The sequence below is a fragment of the Microcebus murinus genome, chromosome 29, assembly GCF_040939455.1.
Source record: "Microcebus murinus isolate Inina chromosome 29, M.murinus_Inina_mat1.0, whole genome shotgun sequence".
Lineage (NCBI taxonomy): Eukaryota > Metazoa > Chordata > Mammalia > Primates > Cheirogaleidae > Microcebus > Microcebus murinus.
In genome coordinates this window covers 14134525-14152113 of record NC_134132.1, presented here as the reverse complement: position 1 = coordinate 14152113, position 17589 = coordinate 14134525, and the positions used below count along the sequence as shown (strand labels likewise).

Below are 17589 nucleotides of genomic sequence, written 5' to 3'. Positions count from 1 at the left end.
AGCCAAGCCGCTCGCGGTTCTTGCCGTCGCGGAAAGCCCGAAGGCGGAGCCCCACGGGAGAGGAAGATGACCCGAAGTTGCTCGGCAGTGGGCTGCAGCACGCGGGACACGGCGGTGAGCCGGGAGCGCGGCGTCTCCTTCCACCAGTGCGTGTGAGAGCAGCGCGGCGCCGGGCGCGCTGCAGGCCGGGCGGGGCGTCGCGCCGTGACGTCACGGGACGCGACGCGCGTGGGGGCGTGGGAGCGGAAGTGGGAGATTTCGAGTTGAGGTTTGTCTCTTGCTCACTGTTTACCTCCCAATTGCTGGTTCTTTCTCGCTGCCTGCCGCGTGCCTGATGGCATTTTCTTTTTTCTTCGAGACTTCTCGCTTCGTTGCCCGGGCTGGAGTGCTTTGGCCTCGTCAGAGCTCACAACAGCCTCCAACTCCTGGGCTCCAGCGATCCTCCTGCCTCAGCCTCCTTCCGAGTAGCTGGGACTACAGGCATGCACCACCACGCCCGGCTAATTTTTTCTATATATATTTTCAGTTGGTCAGTTCTTCCTATTTATAGTAGAGATGGGGTCTCACTCTTGCTCAGGCTGGTTTCAAACGCCTGGCCTCAAGCGATCCTCCAGACTCAGCCTCCTTCCGAGTAGCTGGGACTACAGGCATGCGCCACCATGCCTGGCTAATATTTTTTTCTATATATTTGTATTTGGCCAATTAATTTCTATTTATAGCATAGACGGGTCTCGCTTTTGCACAGGCTGGTCTCAAATTCCTGAGCTCAAACGATCCTCCCGCCTCGGCCTCCCAACGTGCTGGGATTGCAGGTGTGAGCAGCCATTCCTGGCCCAAATACATTTTTAATCAACAACCCTTTTCTGAGTATGTACCTAATGAGACACTGCATTGAGTAAGTTAAGCAAGCTCTCAAAAAGGTGAAACCCTGACATGTGCCAGGATTTATATTTACAAGATAGACTCTGTTTTGTTTTGGTTTTTTTTTGAGACAGAGTCTCACCTTGTTGTCCGGGCTAGAGTGAGTGACATGGCGTCAGCCTCGCTCACAGCAACCTCCAACTCCTGGGCTCAAGCGATCCTCCTGCCTCAGCCTCCTCCCTAGTAGCTGGGACTACAGACATGCGCCACCACGCCCGGCTAATTTTTCTCTTTGTTGTAGAGATGTGGGTCTGGCTAAATTGCTCAGGCTGGCCTTGAACTCCTGGCCTCAAGCAATCCTCCCAAGTCCGGCCTCCCGGAGTGGTAGTGCCTAAAGGCTTTTTGTTAAAGAGAGTTACTGGAAAGGAGTCCTGCTTCCTTATGGTGGTCTTGTTATTTAAATGGCAGGGAGTGGAAGGGAGGGCCGTTTAGGGGAAACTATTGAAGGCTTGAACTTCCATTAGAGTGGGTGGCCTCTTCGGGGGTGTGAATAAGGATCTGGTTTTGTCTGTACTACCTGACATTGCAAGGTGGTGAGTGCCATTAGCCAAGCTCAACAAGGCGGGTCCAATTTTGACTGGATTTGATCCTGGCCAGGAGGTTGCATTTGGCTCGCCAGTGGGGTAGAATTTCAAAAGAGTCTTATCTGAACTCACATCTATGGGCCATGCTAGTATTGGTCATTAAAAATCAATGCTCAAGTCTTCCAGGAAGCAGGCTGGGTGTGGTCGCTCAGCCTATAATCCCAGCACTTTGGGAGTCTGAGGGCAGGGATCACTTGAGGCCAGGAGTTCCAGACCAGCCTGGGCAATTCACAGTGAGATATGTCTGTACAAAAACTAAAAAGATGAGCCAGAGTGGTGGCACATGCCTGTAGTCCCAGCTACTTGGGAGGCTGAGGCAGGAGGATCACTTGAGCCCAGGAGTTTGAAACTGCAGTGAGCTCTAGATCATGCCATTGCACTTCAGCCTGAGTGACAGAGTGAGACCCTGTCTCAAAAAAAAAAAAAAAAAAAAAAAAGACATGCTGGGAAACAGAAAAGTGAACAAAATAGTTCCTCACGGACAAAAATAGGTGGACCTCAAGAAGAGGTAGCCTATTAGTCTATTAATGAGGCCAAGAGTGCTGGCTCACGCCTGTGATCCTAGCACTGTGGGAGGGCAAGGGGGGGAAGGATCGCTCAAGGTCAGGAGATCGAAACCAGCCTGAGCAAGAGTGAGACACCCCCCCCCCCCCCCCCCCCCCCCCGTCTCTACTAGAAATAGAAAGAAATTAATTGGCCAACTAAAAATATATAGAAAAAATTAGCTGGGCATGGTGGCGCATGCCTGTAGTCCCAGCTACTCGGGAGGAGGCTGAGGCAGGAGGATCGCTTGAGCCCAGGAGTTGGAGGTTGCTGTGAGCGAGGCTGACGCCACGGCACTCACTCTAGCCTGGGCAACAAAGCAAAATTCTGTCTCAATAAAACAAACAAAAACCTATTAATGAGATGTATTGAGTTAAACGATGAAAAAACACTTTTATGGGAAGATCAAAAAGAGTTTTATGGGTGGAAAAGGGGGTAAGAGGAGAGTAGCACTTTAGGAATAGCATGGAAAAATGTAAAGAGATGGAATGTACGGATATACTGTATAGGGGTGGAAAAGTACTTTGAAGATACATTATTTTAACAATTTAGATACCTGGTTAATGATATGTAGGCCTTTTGCAGTCATTCACTGATAGATTTTTTAAAAATAGGGTTGACTCCTCCACCTGAACGGTTATAATGTGTCCTTTCCTGTTTTCTGTGCAGCTTTTTCCCTGTTAGGTCCCATTCTCTTTATTTAGTTCCCATTCTCTTGATTTCAACAGCTCTTCTACTGTTTACTTGCCTAAAGCCAGTGAGCATGCTTCCATTACTCCCGTTTTTAAACAGGGACACACACAACTCTTGAGCCTATGTGCCCCTCTACTCCACTCTACTAATCTCCTTTGCTTTATACTAGGGCTCCTCAGGCACTCTGGGAGGCCGAGGCTGGCAGATCACTGAAGGTCAGCAGTTCCAAACCAGCCTGAGCAAGAGCCAGACCCAGTCTCCGCTATCAATAGAAAGAAATTAATTGGCCAACTAACATATATATAGAAAAAATAAATTAGCCGGGCATGGTGGCGCATGCCTGTAGTCCCAGCTACTCGGGAGGAGGCTGAGGCAGGAGGATCGCTTGAGCCCAGGACTTTGAGGTTGCTGTGAGCGAGGCTGACGCCACGGCACTCACTCTAGCCTGGGCAATAAAGCGAGACTCTGTCTCAAAAATAAATAAATAAATAAAAATAGGGCTCCTCGAAACAGTAGCATATACCTGCTTCCTTAAGTCCCGTTGGCTCCTCAGCCTGCTGTGACCAGACAGCTCCCAGCTCTGCTCCAGTGACCAGCCCTGACCGAGGGCCACCAGCAGTCTTGCCACATTTAGCAAGCACTTCTTGGTCCTTCTGCTGGGTGACCCGCTTTTAACTTTCAATGGTGGTACTACGACTGCTTGAAATTCCTGCCCACCCGGATCCTCTTCTGTGGTTCTTCCTGCCTGTGTTCTTCCCCTTTCATTCCATTTTCCGGATTTCCTGGACGCAGTGTTTCTGAAATGCAAATTTTGTCCTACTGCTTTTTTGAAAGAGAGTTTTAAGCCGTTGGGGCTCTTCAGTGTCTCAAGGACAGAATGCTGGCGCCTTGTGAAGCCTTTTCCTCACCTGTCCTTCCCGCCTGAATTACATTCCGTCTGTATTTTATTATTATTATGCATGTGGGGTGCTGGATGAACACATGCCCTTGTATGGGAAGGAGTCATCTTGTCATCCTGACAGCTAGGAAGCTATAAGGAGACAATACAGACAGGAAAAGGAGTGAGAAGACTATTGAGTTAGTCCTAGCAACAAGGTAATATGGATCAGGAGTGTCAGCAAAAAGGTAGTATGGGAAGGAGAAAATTAGTCACCTTGCCATTGCCTAAACTGTCTTCACTTCTTTTGTTTTTTTTTTTTTGAGACAGAGTCTCGCTTTGTTGCCCCGGCTAGAGTGCCCTGGCGTCAGCCTCGCTCACAGCAACCTCCAACTTCTGGGCTCAAGCGATCCTCCTGCCTCAGCCTCCTCCCGAGTAGCTGGGACTACAGGCATGCGCCACCACGCCCGGCTAATTATTTTTCTATCTTCTTTTTTTTTTTTTTTTTGAGACAGAATCTCGCTTTGTTGCCCAGGTTAGAGCGAGTGCCGTAGAGTCAGCATAGCTAACAGCAACCTCCAACTCCTGGGTTCAAGCGATCCTCCTGCCTCAGCCTCCCGAGTAGCTGGGACTACAGGCATGCGCCACCATGCCCGGCTAAGTTTTTCTATATATATTAGCTGGCCAATTGATTTCTTTCTATTTATAGTAGAGACGGGGTCTCGATCTTGCTCAGGCTGGTTTCGAACTCCTGAACTTGAGCAATCCGCCCGCCTCGGCCTCCCAGAGTGCTAGGATTACAGGCGTGAGCCACCGCGCCCGGTCTCAACATCTGTTTTTTAATTTCTAGACCACCAGGGAATTAGCAGTCAGTAAGAGCCAAGCAGTTTATTTTCTCTCTCTCTCTCTCTCTCTCTCTCTCTCTCGGTCTTTGCATCTGCTTTGTTTGAGTGGTCACTGTCTGCATGGAAAACTCCTACTGAGGCTTCAGCTCTAGCTCTGTAATCATCTCCCCTGAAGCCTGCCCCACTTTCAGCTAGTGCCCTCACCAAGGCTAGGTAATTTAAAGAAATTAATTGGCCAAGTAAAAATATAGAAAAAATTAACTGGGCGTGGTGGCCCACGGCTGTAGTCCCAGCTACTCGGGAGGCTGAGGCAGGAGGATCGCTTGAGCCCAGGACTTTGAGGTTGCTGTGAGGGAGGCTGACGCCAAGGCACTCACTCTAGCCCGGGCAACAAAGTGAGACTCTGTCTCAAGAAAAAAAACGTAAATGACTAAATGTGAAGTGGGACTGGCAACTTAGAAGTTAAAGTGACCCTTTCGTTCGTCTTCTTTTTGTTTTTGTCAGTAAAGGGATTGAGACTTAATTTTATTCACAACCAAGGACATATAATTTGAAGGTGTTTTTTTTTTTTTGCCTGCATTGTTAAAATGAATTCTATTTTTAAACTTTACATTATGCAGTGTTTCAGGCGTACTCACAGGCAGAAAATAATACATTAACAAACCCTCTATGCCAATTGCTAGTATTAAGCAAGTGTTAACTCTTAGCTTAGTTTCAGATTTATTTATTTTTTTCCAAATTACGGTACAGGCATAATTAAAGTCTCATTCCTCAATGTTTTCTCTCCCTTCTCAGAGGTAGGCACTGTCGAAGGGGTTTTTTTAGCCACCTTTCTGGAAAATATTTAATGTACAAGGAGCTAAAGGTAGATTCCCACAAGTAGTAGAAAAAAGGCATGATCAACAGGAGAAAAAAATGGATTCTATTACGGTGTAAACTAATTTATTGTTGTGTATATGATCCCAAATTGGTTTGGGATTTTCTTGTGCTAGACATGGCTGTAAAGTAGGGAGACGTGAATTTCAGTTTCGACTGCTAATGTCCTGGTGGCTATCCTTGGCTCTGGCCTTGGCTTCATCTTCTGTAAGCCACGAAAACCTGCCTTACAGAGTTTTGGTAAGACTAAAATCTGAGTCTCTAAATGACACATGTAACACAATGTGAACACTTTAAAAGTAGTAATTATTATGATGATTATCAGTTTAATTTTATACAGAACTCAAAGTAGTCATGCTAGTTAGACTGTATCATATGCCAGCGATCTTCATGGCATTTTACACATAGGCGATACTTGTTGAATATCATACTTTGGGGCAAACCTGTGGCATTGTTTGGGGCTGGCTTGAAGTGACTAGTCAAGGGCTCCAGGTGTCCCAGGCCACCCATGAGCTAAGACGATCATAGCTGTACTCACCAGACGTACCAGTTGGGATGCTTTGTGTCAGAGGATCAGGGAAGAAATAGAACTTGATAGACTAGTAAACTTTGATGGTTCCTTGCACAGAGACTACCGTGTTTCCTCGAAAATAAGAACCACCCATAAAACAAGCCCCAGCAGGATGTCTAAGCACGTGCACAGTAGAAGCCCTACCCCAAAAATCAGCCCCAGTGATGGGCGTGGCTATGAAAATAAGTCGTGGTGGTGGGCGTGGTTATGAAAATCAGCCCTAGTGACGGGTGTGGCTATGAAAATCAGCCCTGGTGATGGGTGTGGCTATGAAAATAAGCCCTAGTGGTGGGCGTGGCTATGGAAATAAGTCGTGGTGGTGGGCGTGGCTATGAAAATCAGCCCTAGTGACGGGCGTGGCTGCTCAGCGCATCTGCACAACCGATGCGTGTCGTCGCGGAGCGGGAAAGAACACGAGCAGCCCTTCTCATCCGCCCCGTGAGAGCTCTAGTGCTCGACAGGAGAGATCGGGGCCGGTGGCTTTAAAGGAAACAGAGTCGCAAGACATTCAGGATGGGATTCGGGGTCTGGAGAGTGAGGATGATGTTCCAGAAGAAGACGACTTCACTCTGTTTGAATCAATGCAGATGGTTGTACCGCACTTAAAAAAAAATAACACATCCCCTGAAAATCAGCCCTAGGGTGTCTTCTTGAGGAAAAATCAACATGAGACCCTGTCTTATTTTCGGGGAAACACGGTGTGCCCAATCTGTGGAAAAGCTGCTTTGCAAGCATGTGCCATTCATTCCAAAAAGAGGCAGAGTTGCCTCACCTCCAGTGCAGACACCATTCCTTGCTGGCTCTCTCTTGATCGAGTAGCATCATCCTCCTGGTGCGAGAAAATGAAAACACAGGAATTGGAATCAGTTGTCCCTAGGAAAGAACAAACTTGGGATCGTACTTTCCAGCTCACAAAGTGCTTCCGAATGCGTTCACTCCAGCCTTGTGTGGAGCCTCAGAGATTGGGATGTGTCTAATACCCTTAGCCAGTAAAAGGTCACTGAGGTTTCAGTACAGGTTTTCCAATCGAATGTTCTTTCTCCAGGTGATTAAGAGAGTGTCTCAGAATTATGGTTGCCCAAACTGCTATATGATTTCTCTCCCAGTTAGCTGAGGGAAAATAAAATTTTCACCAGTCTCAGTTGCTAACTACTGTGGGCTTTCAAGCCTAAATTGGAATGTACAGAAAACACACAAGGTTCCCTATAAATCTGTCTCCAAGATAAGTCAAAGAGGAGGGCACAGAAAGAATGGTTCTGTGATTTTCATCACATTAATTTCACCAGTTTCTAAACATAATAATTCGGCTGGGATTGAAAAATAAGAGAATCGCAAGGTGATTTTTATAATCAAGGCTAGGAAAAAGTAGTGCCTTCAAAGAAAAAAAAAAAACCGTACTGATATGGAGTACAGTGAATGTACTTGTTTTCTGCTGCTGCGTAACAAATGACTTCAAAATGCAAAGGAAACACCATCTCGCGAGATCCTGAGGGTCAGGAATTCAGGAGTGGATTGGCTGGGTATTATGGGGTATCATAAGACTGCAGTGGTCTAAAGGCCAAAGGATCTGCTTTCAAACGGGGTAACTTGCATGGCCTTTGACCTCTCTGCAGGACTGCTTAGAACGGAGCAGATAGCTTCCCGGAGAGCAAAGCACTCAGTGCAGAGAAGAGGAAGCCCCGGTCCCTTCCATGATCTAGCCTGCGGTCACCCACTGTCACCTCTACTTTTCCATTTCTTAGCAAATCTCTAACACCAGCCCATACTCAACATGGGTGGGTGGGGGGAATTAGGCTCCATTTCTCGAAAGGAGAAACACTGAAGAATTTATGGGCCTAGTTTAAAATTGCCACAGGAAGGGAAAAGAAACATATGTTCTTTTTTTTCTTTCTTTCTTTTTTTTTTGAGACAGAGTCTCACTCTGTTGCCCAGGCTAGAGTGAGTGCCGTGGCGTCAGCCTCGCTCACAGCAACCTCCAACTCCTGGGCTCAAGCGATCCTCCTGCCTCAGCCTCCTCCCGAGTAGCTGGGACTACAGGCATGCGCCACCACGCCCGGCTAATTTTTTGTGTATATATTTTTAGTTGGTCAATTAGTTTCTTTCTATTTTTAGTTGAGACGGGGTCTCGCTCAGGCTGGTAACCTCAACTCCTAACCTTGAGCCATCTACCCACCTTGGCCTCCCAGAGTGCTAGGATGACAGGCACGCATATATATTCTATAACCCTTCAAATTTGAGCAGATTCTGGTAAGCTTAGGGAGGGAAGACAAAATGCAGTAGGATGTAAATGAGACTTGCTGTGTACAAACTGAGATAGACAGAATCACCTTAGACAGTGAACTTTTGGATTCCAAAAAAAAAAAAAAATCCAAGAACTTTGAAAAATGAAATCAGATAAGTAAATTAAACTTTTAATTGGCTGTGCTTTCTATAAGGCAGTTGAATAACGAGTTCATACAATGCTACTGTAGTGTCACTATGATATTTTCGTGTTAATGGGCCTTTAATATGATTGCTACAGATTTCCAACTGATACCGTGCAGCGCTCAAGATGGATCAGGGCCGTGAACCGTGTGGACCCCGAGAGCAGAAAGATTTGGATTCCGGGACCAAGTGCTTTCCTGTGTTCCAGACATTTTCAAGAAAGTGACTTTGAGTCGTATGGCATAAGAAGAAAGCTGAAAAGAGAAGCCGTACCTTCTGTTTCTCTGTACACGGTACTTACACGTGGGCATGAAGGGAAGGGGATTTTACAGGGCCTTTCAAAATGAAAGCAGTTCACAGTATAGCTAAAATCTACAGACAGAAAAGCGAGAGTCTTAAAATAAATCCAATAATAGATTTTAAATACTTCAAAAATTATTTAAAAAAAAAAATTAGAATCTTCAGCCGGGCGCAGTGGCTCACGCCTGTCATCCTAGCTCTCTGGGAGGCCAAAGCGGGAGTTCGAGACCAGCCTGAGCAAGAGCGAGACCCCGTCTCTACTATAAGTAGAAAGAAGTTAATTGGACAACTAAAAATATATAGAAAAAATGAGCCGGGCATGGTGGCGCATGCCTGTAGTCCCAGCTACTCGGGAGGCTGAGGCAGGAGGATCGCTTGAGCCCAGGGGTTGGAGGTTGCTGTGAGCGAGGCTGACGCCACGGCACTCACTCTAGCCCAGGCGACAGAGTAAGACTCTGTCTCAAAAAAAAACAACCCAAAAGTCACTTCCATTGATGCCTTTCTCAAATTATTACCACGTTTCTCTAGTACTTTAATCATTTCAGAAACTGTCAGCATCATATTCATACTTCTGTATGCATCCCCCAAACCGCCCCCTGTTTACACTGTCCCATACACCAGCGGTCCCCAGCCTTTTAGGTAGCAGGGACCGGTTTCATGGAAGACAGTTTTTCCCTGGGGGTGGGGGCGGTGGGAATGGTTTTGGGATGACCCAGGCACAGTATATCATTGCATTTATTGTGCAGCCAGCACTAGGCTCACCATCTCAGCTCCAGCTCAGATTGTCGGGCATCAGTCTCCTAAGCAGCACAACCTAGATCCGTCACACGCGCAGTTTACGGTGGGGTTGGAGCTGGCCAGACTGCCTCTCCCCCACTTCCTGCGGCGTGGCCGGGTTCCTAACAGGGCACGACTGGTACGCGGGTTAGGGACTGCAGCTGTATGCTATATATATATATATATATATTTTTTTTTTTTTTGAGACAGAGTCTCGCTTTGTTGCCCAGGCTAGAGTGAGTGCCGTGGAGTCAGCCTCGCTCACAGCAACCTCAGACTCCTGGGCTCCAGTGATCCTCCTGCCTCAGCCTCCCGAGTAGCTGGGACTACAGGCATGCGCCACCAGGCCCGGCTAATTTTTTTATATATATTAGTTGGCCAATTAACCTCTTTCTATTTATAGTAAAGACGGGGTCTTAATCTTGCTCAGGCTGGTTTTGAACTCCTGACATCAAGCAATGCTCCCACCTCAGCCTCCCACAGTGCTAGGATTACAGGCGTGAGCCACCGTGCCCGGCCTTGCTATATATATATATATTTTTTTTAATTCATAGATTATGACCTTTTCTTTCCTAACCATAGCAACGAAGGGGGATGCTTTGTATTCAGTAATATTTGTACAGGTAATCTAAGGTGATGAATTCTAAGATACACTTCATTTTGTATTTCTGCATTAGGTTCCTCCAGGCGTACACCTTAAAGGTAAAGCAAGACAAAAAATCCTAAGAGAACCCCTTCTAGATAATTCTGAAGAGGTGGCGACTGAGGACCACAACTACAGTTTAAGGACACCTTTGACGACAGGTGCGGAGAAACTGGCTGAGGTACAGGAGATGTTACAAGTGTCCAAAAAGAGACTTTCCTCTGTAAAAAACTACAGGATGATCAAGAAGAGGAAGGGCTTGCGATTAATCGATGCACTCGTAGAAGAGAACCTGCTCTCTGAAGAGACAGAGTGTCTGCTACGAGCTCAGTTCTCAGGTATTTCTCCTAGGAACCTGAAATATTTGCAAAAATAGCAATTTTTCTGAAATACCTTTAAATAGATACTTTGCTGTTGCCTGTGAAAACATCCTTCCATCTGGAGAGTGAACATTCTCCGTAGCGTGAGCAAGAAGAATGAAAAGTGATCGCTAAAATTCTTTTCCATTTTACGGTTTCCCAATTATAAAAGTAACACGGTTGTTATAGGAAAAGCAAAGAAATATTGATAAAAATAACGCATAATCCCACTAATCAGAGACGAGATCGTATGGTTTATACAATTTTGTATTTGTCCTCTTTTTGTACTACCTGTCTTACCCATGCTACTGGTAAACAATTTTAACTGCTGCGTAATTTATTACCAGAGTCTTTTTGCAGTGGAGTTGAACTACATAATTTGCAAAATTGCTTTGAACTTGGAAATTGTATGCCTCTCCACATTTTTTGAAAAAATACACCATAGAGTAGATATATAAATCTATGGAAAGACTACCTAGTCCTCTTTGTGAACTGGGGTATTTCAAGAGGAGCGAAATAAGAATTGCCAACTTACTCTTTGATGAAGGCAGCAGAGATCTGGGCTTACATTCTGGGAAAAGAGAAGCATGTCCTGTTTCCAGAAACAAGTAGGTATGTCTGAAGGAGAAGAATATTTTGCAATTTTTTTTTTTTTTTTTTGAGATAGTCTTTCTCTGTTGCCAGGGCTAGAGTGCCGTGGCGTCAGCCTCGCTCACAGCAACCTCAATCACCTGGGCTCAAGCGATCCTCCTGCCTCAGCCTCCCGAGTAGCTGGGACTACAGGCATGCACCACCACGTCCGGCTTTTTTCTATATGTTTTCTATATGTTTTTAGTTGATTTTTCTATATGTTTTTGTTGATTTTTTCTATATGTTTTTAGTTGACCAATTAATTTCTTTCTATTTTTAGTAGAGATGGGGTCTCGCTCTTGCTCAGGCTGGTCTCGAACTCCTGACCTCGAGCGATCCTCCCGCCTCGGTCTCCCAGAGTGCTAGGATGACAGGCGTGAGCCACTGTGCCTGGCCATATTTTGTGATTCTTTAAGAGGGGAATAGAGGTAATAGATAGGAGCACCCGTCAGGAATAGTGGATTTTTCTTTTTTTTCTCTATCAATGGCAGGCAATGGTCTACCAATTTGAATAGGACCCTATCTCTAGAAATGTTTCTCATATCTAATTTTCACTCTCAGGTAAATAGTAACCAGGGAACAAAATAAAACAAACAAGTGTCCTCATAATCCAGAGACTTGATTTTACACAGTTATTTCATTTTCTTCCCTGTTCCTCTAAAAATCTCTAGTCAGGCTGCCAGCAGATAGGAAAACCAGATTCAGGTTGAAACTGTTTTCTTGCCTCTCCCCGGTGAAATGATTTAAGGCGAACACCAAAAATTGGTGTAGGAGCTGTAAGTGGATATTAACTTCCGAACAAACTCAGTTAAAATGTGACTGTCTTTGTATTTGAATTTTGATGCCCCGTGAACTTTGTATCCAAACCCGTGAACTTTGTATCCAAACGCTACGATCTGCACTTGAAAGTGTTACTATTAACATTTTATCACAAAGAATAAATACATTTATTTTCACAGATTTTAAGTGGGAGTTGTATAATTGGAGCAAAACGGAGGAGTACTCCACAGAAATGAAACAGTTTGCATGCACGCTCTACTTGTGCGGTAGCAAAGTGTATGACCATGTACGAAAGATCCTTCAGCTTCCTCATTCTTCCATCCTCAGAACGTAAGTGAATTGTGTTTTAGATGCTAAATAAATATATTCTTTTACTGCACTTTATACATTCAGGCTGTTAGTACTCATACTCTCATTTGTTAGTCCACTTTCAATTTTTTAAAAACTTGTTCTGTGAGACCACCCTGTCTCTACTAAAAATAGAAAGAAATGAATTGGCCAACTAAAAATATATATAGAAAAAATGAGCCGGGCATGGTGGCGCATGCCTGTAGTCCCAGCTCCTCGGGAGGCTGAGGCAGGAGGATCGCTGGAGCCCAGGAGTTTGAGGTTGCTGTGAGTGAGGCTGACGCCATGGCTCTCTAGCCCGGGCAACAGAGTGAGTCTCTTGTCTCAGATAAAATAAAATTAAATAAATAAGTAAAACAAACTGCATAGTTTGTTTGTGGACTTTTTTTAAGAATAAATGAGAAATTCAAAATGCTGCTTTGTGTTCCTTGTTGGCAGTGTTGCAAAAAAAAAAAAAAAAAAAAAAAAAAACACTGCTTCATGTTTCTAAGTTTCCATGTTGTCTCACTACTTTATTATGAGTATATGAATACGTGCTTGAAAACGTAGCGTCCGGCTACTTCGTGTTGAGTTTTTCCACAGCAATGTGAGACCACGTAAGTCCCCCCGAGGACGTCTCCCCTTTGATCTTTGTCATCTTCTGGTTTCTTCCTTTGAGTGTCGCGTCTTGCGCTTTCTGTGTGTTCTAGGTGGTTATCCAGGTGCCAGCCGGGTCCGGGTTTCGACAGCCGTGTGTTTTCTTCTCTTCAGCGAAAGGTCGAGGGCGGAGACCGGCTGTACCAGTTCTGTGTCCTGGCGATCAAAAGCGTCCCCCTCCGGCAGCGGCTGCAGTGGGACCCCAGCGGTGACCGCTGGCAAGGGTCCGTGGACTTCGGTCTCGGGAAACTCGACGCCGACGAGACGCCCCTGGCCTCGGAAGCCGTCCTGCTGCTGGCCGTGGGCGTTGCTGGTCACTGGAGAGCCCCCCTCGGGTATTTTCTCGTGGACCGGGCGTCGGGGTGTCTGCAAGCCCAGCTGCTCCGCCTGACCATCGGCAAACTGAGCGACGTTGGGATCACGGTGCTGGCCGTCACTTCCGACGCCACAGCCCAGGGCGTCCAGATGGCAAAGGCGCTGGGGATCCAGGTGGCTGGGGACGACGTGAGGTGCACCTTTCAGCACCCTTCCTCATCCAGCCAGCAGGTCGCCTACTTCTTCGACTCCTGCCACCTGCTGAGGCTGATCCGAAACGCGCTCGAGAATCTTCAGAGCATCCGTTTTGTTTACGGCACCGCAGGCTGGCAGCACCTGCTGGAGCTGGCGGCGCTGGAGGAGCAGGAATTATCCAGCTTGGAAAGGGTGCCGAGGAAACTGGCGGGTTTGAAATGTCACGTGCTGAGAACGAATCGTGCCGCCCAGCTCTTCAGCGAGAACGCAGCCAGAGCGTTGGAATACCTGCGGTCCTTAGGCCTGCCTCCTTTTCAAAACTGCCTGGGTACCGTCCACTTCTTGCGCTTAATTAGTAATCTCTTTGACATTTTTAATAGTAGGAACCGTCACGGAAAGGGGCTTAAAGCGCCGCTGTCGCCTCAAACTTACAGTAGGATAAACCAGGTGTTCATGGAAGCCAAGGCTATCTTTGTGACGTTGCGTGACACCAGCAATAATAAAATCCTCAAAGGCAAGCAAAAACTGGGGTTCCTGGGATTCTTGCTCAACGCCGAGAGCTTGAAATGGCTCTACCAAAATTACGTTTCCCAGAAGGTCCTGCCTCTTCCGTACCTTCTGACTTACAAATTCAGTCAGGATCACGTGGAACTGTTTGTAAAGATGCTGAGGCAGGTGGCCGTGACCAGTTCCACCCCCACCTGCACGGGCTTCCAAAGAGCTTACCAGAACTTGGAGACCAGGTACAGGTTTCACGACGGAGCTTACCTAAGCGAAGTCAGTATCTTGGACATTTCGGTCGCGCGGAGGGAAGACTTGGCCCTCGGGACGGTTCGGCGGCAGTATGGCATGAGCGCCGAGAAGACCCTCTTCCACAAAGGGGACATCTGCCAAGACTGGTCCGGTTGTTCGCTCAGCGAGGCCCTGCTGGACCTCCCGGATCACGGGTGGAATGTCGCCTGTCACGCCGGTTGTGTCGCAAACCAGCTGTCCACTCTCTTAACCTGCGAGGACTGCGTCACCGCCCTGTACGCGTCCGACCTCGAAACCCCCAAAATCGGGTCCCTGTTATGTGTGGAAAAGAAGGACGGCCTGCATTGCCCCTCAGAAAGCCTCTGCCGCGTGGTGGGCGTTTGTGAGCGAGTCGTGCGGACCCATTCGAGAACGGCAGCTCTCGAACTAGCTCCTAAGCAGCGGGAGCATCTGCAGCAGAAAATACTGCGTGAGCTTTCTGGCAACGCTTGTCTTTTTGTGGATTTAGACGTGCACCTGTTTGATGCAGAAGCGGGCGCTGTCAACCACTTTGTCAAGTTGCTAAAAGATATAATAAAATGTTTCTTAAATATGAGAGCTAAAGATGCAGTTCAGTACGCTTCGAAACATGATTCAGAAGGAATTGAGATGGAAGGTTTATCCAGGAAACACCGGTCGTCCTTGCAGGATCACAGATGTTCGAGTTTTGCTAATACTAATAAATTCAGGCATTTTGCTATGTGGTGATGGATATCCATTCAAACGAGAGACCTAAACATATTAACACTTTTTTTTTTATTAAGACTACTTAGTCCACATTTTTTTTTAAAGTTCAGTTTGCCATATTTTATAAACTGAGGATGCTGTACAGTGGACAAAGTTTGTAATTCTGACTCTTAATTAGAATTTCTAATTGTGCACATCCTAAAATCTGCTCATACTTTGGTACATCTTGCAGCATTTATTCGTTTCCTAAAATGTAGAAGGCAGTAAGTCAGTGGGAACTGATGCTCCAAGAGGTGTTATCTTTGGACTTACTACTCTAAGACTGAGCAGTGTGACCCAGACATACTTTTAACCTTGTTCAGTCTACTTTAAAAACAAGAATAACGACTAGGAGTCATGCAAACATTGACCACTTTTATGAACTAGAGTACAGTTCCTAAGAGAGCTTTGGTTTACAATTCTCAAAAATGTTCACGGGATACCTGGAAAAGCTTGAATGTGATTTTTTTCCTTCAATATGAAAATTAAGTTGCGGCTTGAAAATCAGGCTAAAGCAAAATATATCAAATCCTGCAAAAATCTCCTTGTCCCAGGTAAAATAGAAGTAGCTATACTTTGTCAGGCAGAAGGGAAAGGACATGAGCCATGAGATGACTCTCTGCTGCGGTGCAGTCTAAGAAGGACACAGGTGATGTGATTTTTCACGATTCATCTTCAAAATATCACTTTAGAATAATACAAGGTATAATATAATACTTACCCGACTCCTGTCGGAAGAGCCCGGTGCTCATCGGAAAATCGGGAGAAGGCTTTCATTCATCCTCTTTCCAAAGTCTACTCGTGTTTGCAAGGAAGCTAAAATAATGAAACACATATTCAGTGTTGAGTGACTAACGGAATATCATTCCACATAATGAATTGGAAAAAGATGGTCAGTTGAGACAATGGATATGAAAAAAATTTGTCAATTATATAATGGATTTTTCTAGAAGTTTAGGAGAAGCTTAAATATTCTGAAGGTGGAAGCGTGTTAAGTACAGATTTCTCCACCCACTCATATACCCATATTTGAAAAGATAAATAAAAAAAATAGGTATGGCCGGGTGCGGTGGCTCACGCCTGTCACCCTAGCACTCTGGGAGGCTGAGGCGGGCGGATTGCTCGAGGTCAGGAGTTCGAAACCAGCCTGAGCAAGAGCGAGACCCCGTCTCTACTATAAATAGAAATTAATTGGCCAACTAATATATATAGAAAAAAATTAGCCGGGCGTGGTGGCGCATGCCTGTAGTCCCAGCTACTTGGGAAGAGGCTGAGGCAGGAGGATCGCTTGAGCCCAGGAGTTGGAGGTTGCTGTGAGCGAGGCTGACGCCACGGCACTCACTCTAGCCTGGGCAACAGAGTGAGACTCTGTCTCAAAAAAAAAAAAAATAGGTATGTACATATACTTCCATAGATGGAAGGATTTTAACGGATGAAGACACAACACGTTATTCACCTGCGTTTGTAAAACATCTGCCCTTTTTTGTCATTGAATACACGTTCACAAAGTATAGTTAATCCTAATATGCAAATTTCAAATTATAAGAGATTAATGATTCGGTAAAAGGATATTCATTGAGATTCCCCTTAGAAAGCATATTTTGATATATTTGTTTATTCCATCTCCAGCAAAGGTTTCTGTTTTGAAACGTAACCAGTGCCGCACTACAAGTGTTTCAAAAGCTATGGTTGAGAAGTCTGCGCATTGTGGTTTTTGTTTTTTGCAGATAGGATTGAGTTTAAACACACCAGAATAAATCTGATTTAAAGGAAGCCTGTTTGTAAACCACCATTTGTAACTTATCCCTTATGTAAACCCAAGTTTTCTACCTGGTATTTAGGTGAAGCCAAGTTCCCTTCTGCGCCTTCAGCTGTTCCTGGGCATTGCATTTGACTTACGTACTAACAGCGTCTGTGTTTGAAGAAATTAGAATTTCGCATTATTTCTCTAAATGCTGGATAAATTGGGCAAACACTAAAGATAAGAATATTTCCTTCACTTCCTTTAGCCCAGTTAATTGCTCCTTCACTTGTGAAAGGGTTTAAAGTCTTAGATCAGATTTATTTGATATGCTTTACAGCGAAATAAATTATTCATTCATACTTGATTCATGTATAGGGTAATTTGGTTATAATTTCTACTCTGCATCTTTGTGTCATTTTATTTTCTTCACAAAAAAAAATGTTCCCTTTAAAAATGTATCCTTCCTACTTTCCAATAAACAGTGCTGTGACAACGGGATATCCACATGCAAAATAACGAACTCAACATGAGTCAAAACTTAAATGTAAGAGGTAATGCCAGCTGGGCGTGGTAGTTCACTCCTGTAATCCTAGCACTTTGGGAGGCCGAGGCAGGAGGACTGCATGAGGCTAGAAGTTTGAGGCCAACCTGAGCAACGTAGGGAGACTCCCCACCCGTCTCTACAAACAATATTACTAAAAATTTACCGAGGTATGGTGGCGCGTGCCTGTAGTCCCAGGTGCTTGAGGCTGAGGCAGGAGGATCGCTTCAGCCCAGGAGTTGGAGGTTGCTGTGAGCGAGGCTGACGCCACGGCACTGTAGCCTGGGCAGCAGAGCAGGAAGGTGGCACTATAATAAAACTCTTAGAAAATAGAATTAATCTTTGAGACTTGGGTTGTATTAGATGGTGGTTTCTTAAATAAGACACCAAAAGCAGAAACAGCAAAACCAAATAAATTGGACTTCATCTAAATTTCAGACTTGTGCTTTGAAGGGATACCGTCAAGAAA

The 17589-nt window shown here is 45.6% G+C and overlaps 1 protein-coding gene across 1 annotated transcript; it reads left to right on the top strand.

The window, feature by feature from the left end:
• The first annotated feature begins 1 nt into the window (after window position 1).
• Window positions 2-16951, top strand: THAP9 (THAP domain containing 9). The gene is made up of 5 exons (XM_012766738.3): window positions 2-146; window positions 8432-8627; window positions 10089-10392; window positions 12003-12153; window positions 12861-16951. Exons 1-5 carry the CDS (start codon window positions 67-69, stop codon window positions 14815-14817), a joined length of 2688 nt encoding a protein of 895 aa, XP_012622192.3. The 5' UTR covers window positions 2-66; the 3' UTR covers window positions 14818-16951.
• The last annotated feature ends 638 nt before the right edge of the window (window positions 16952-17589 follow it).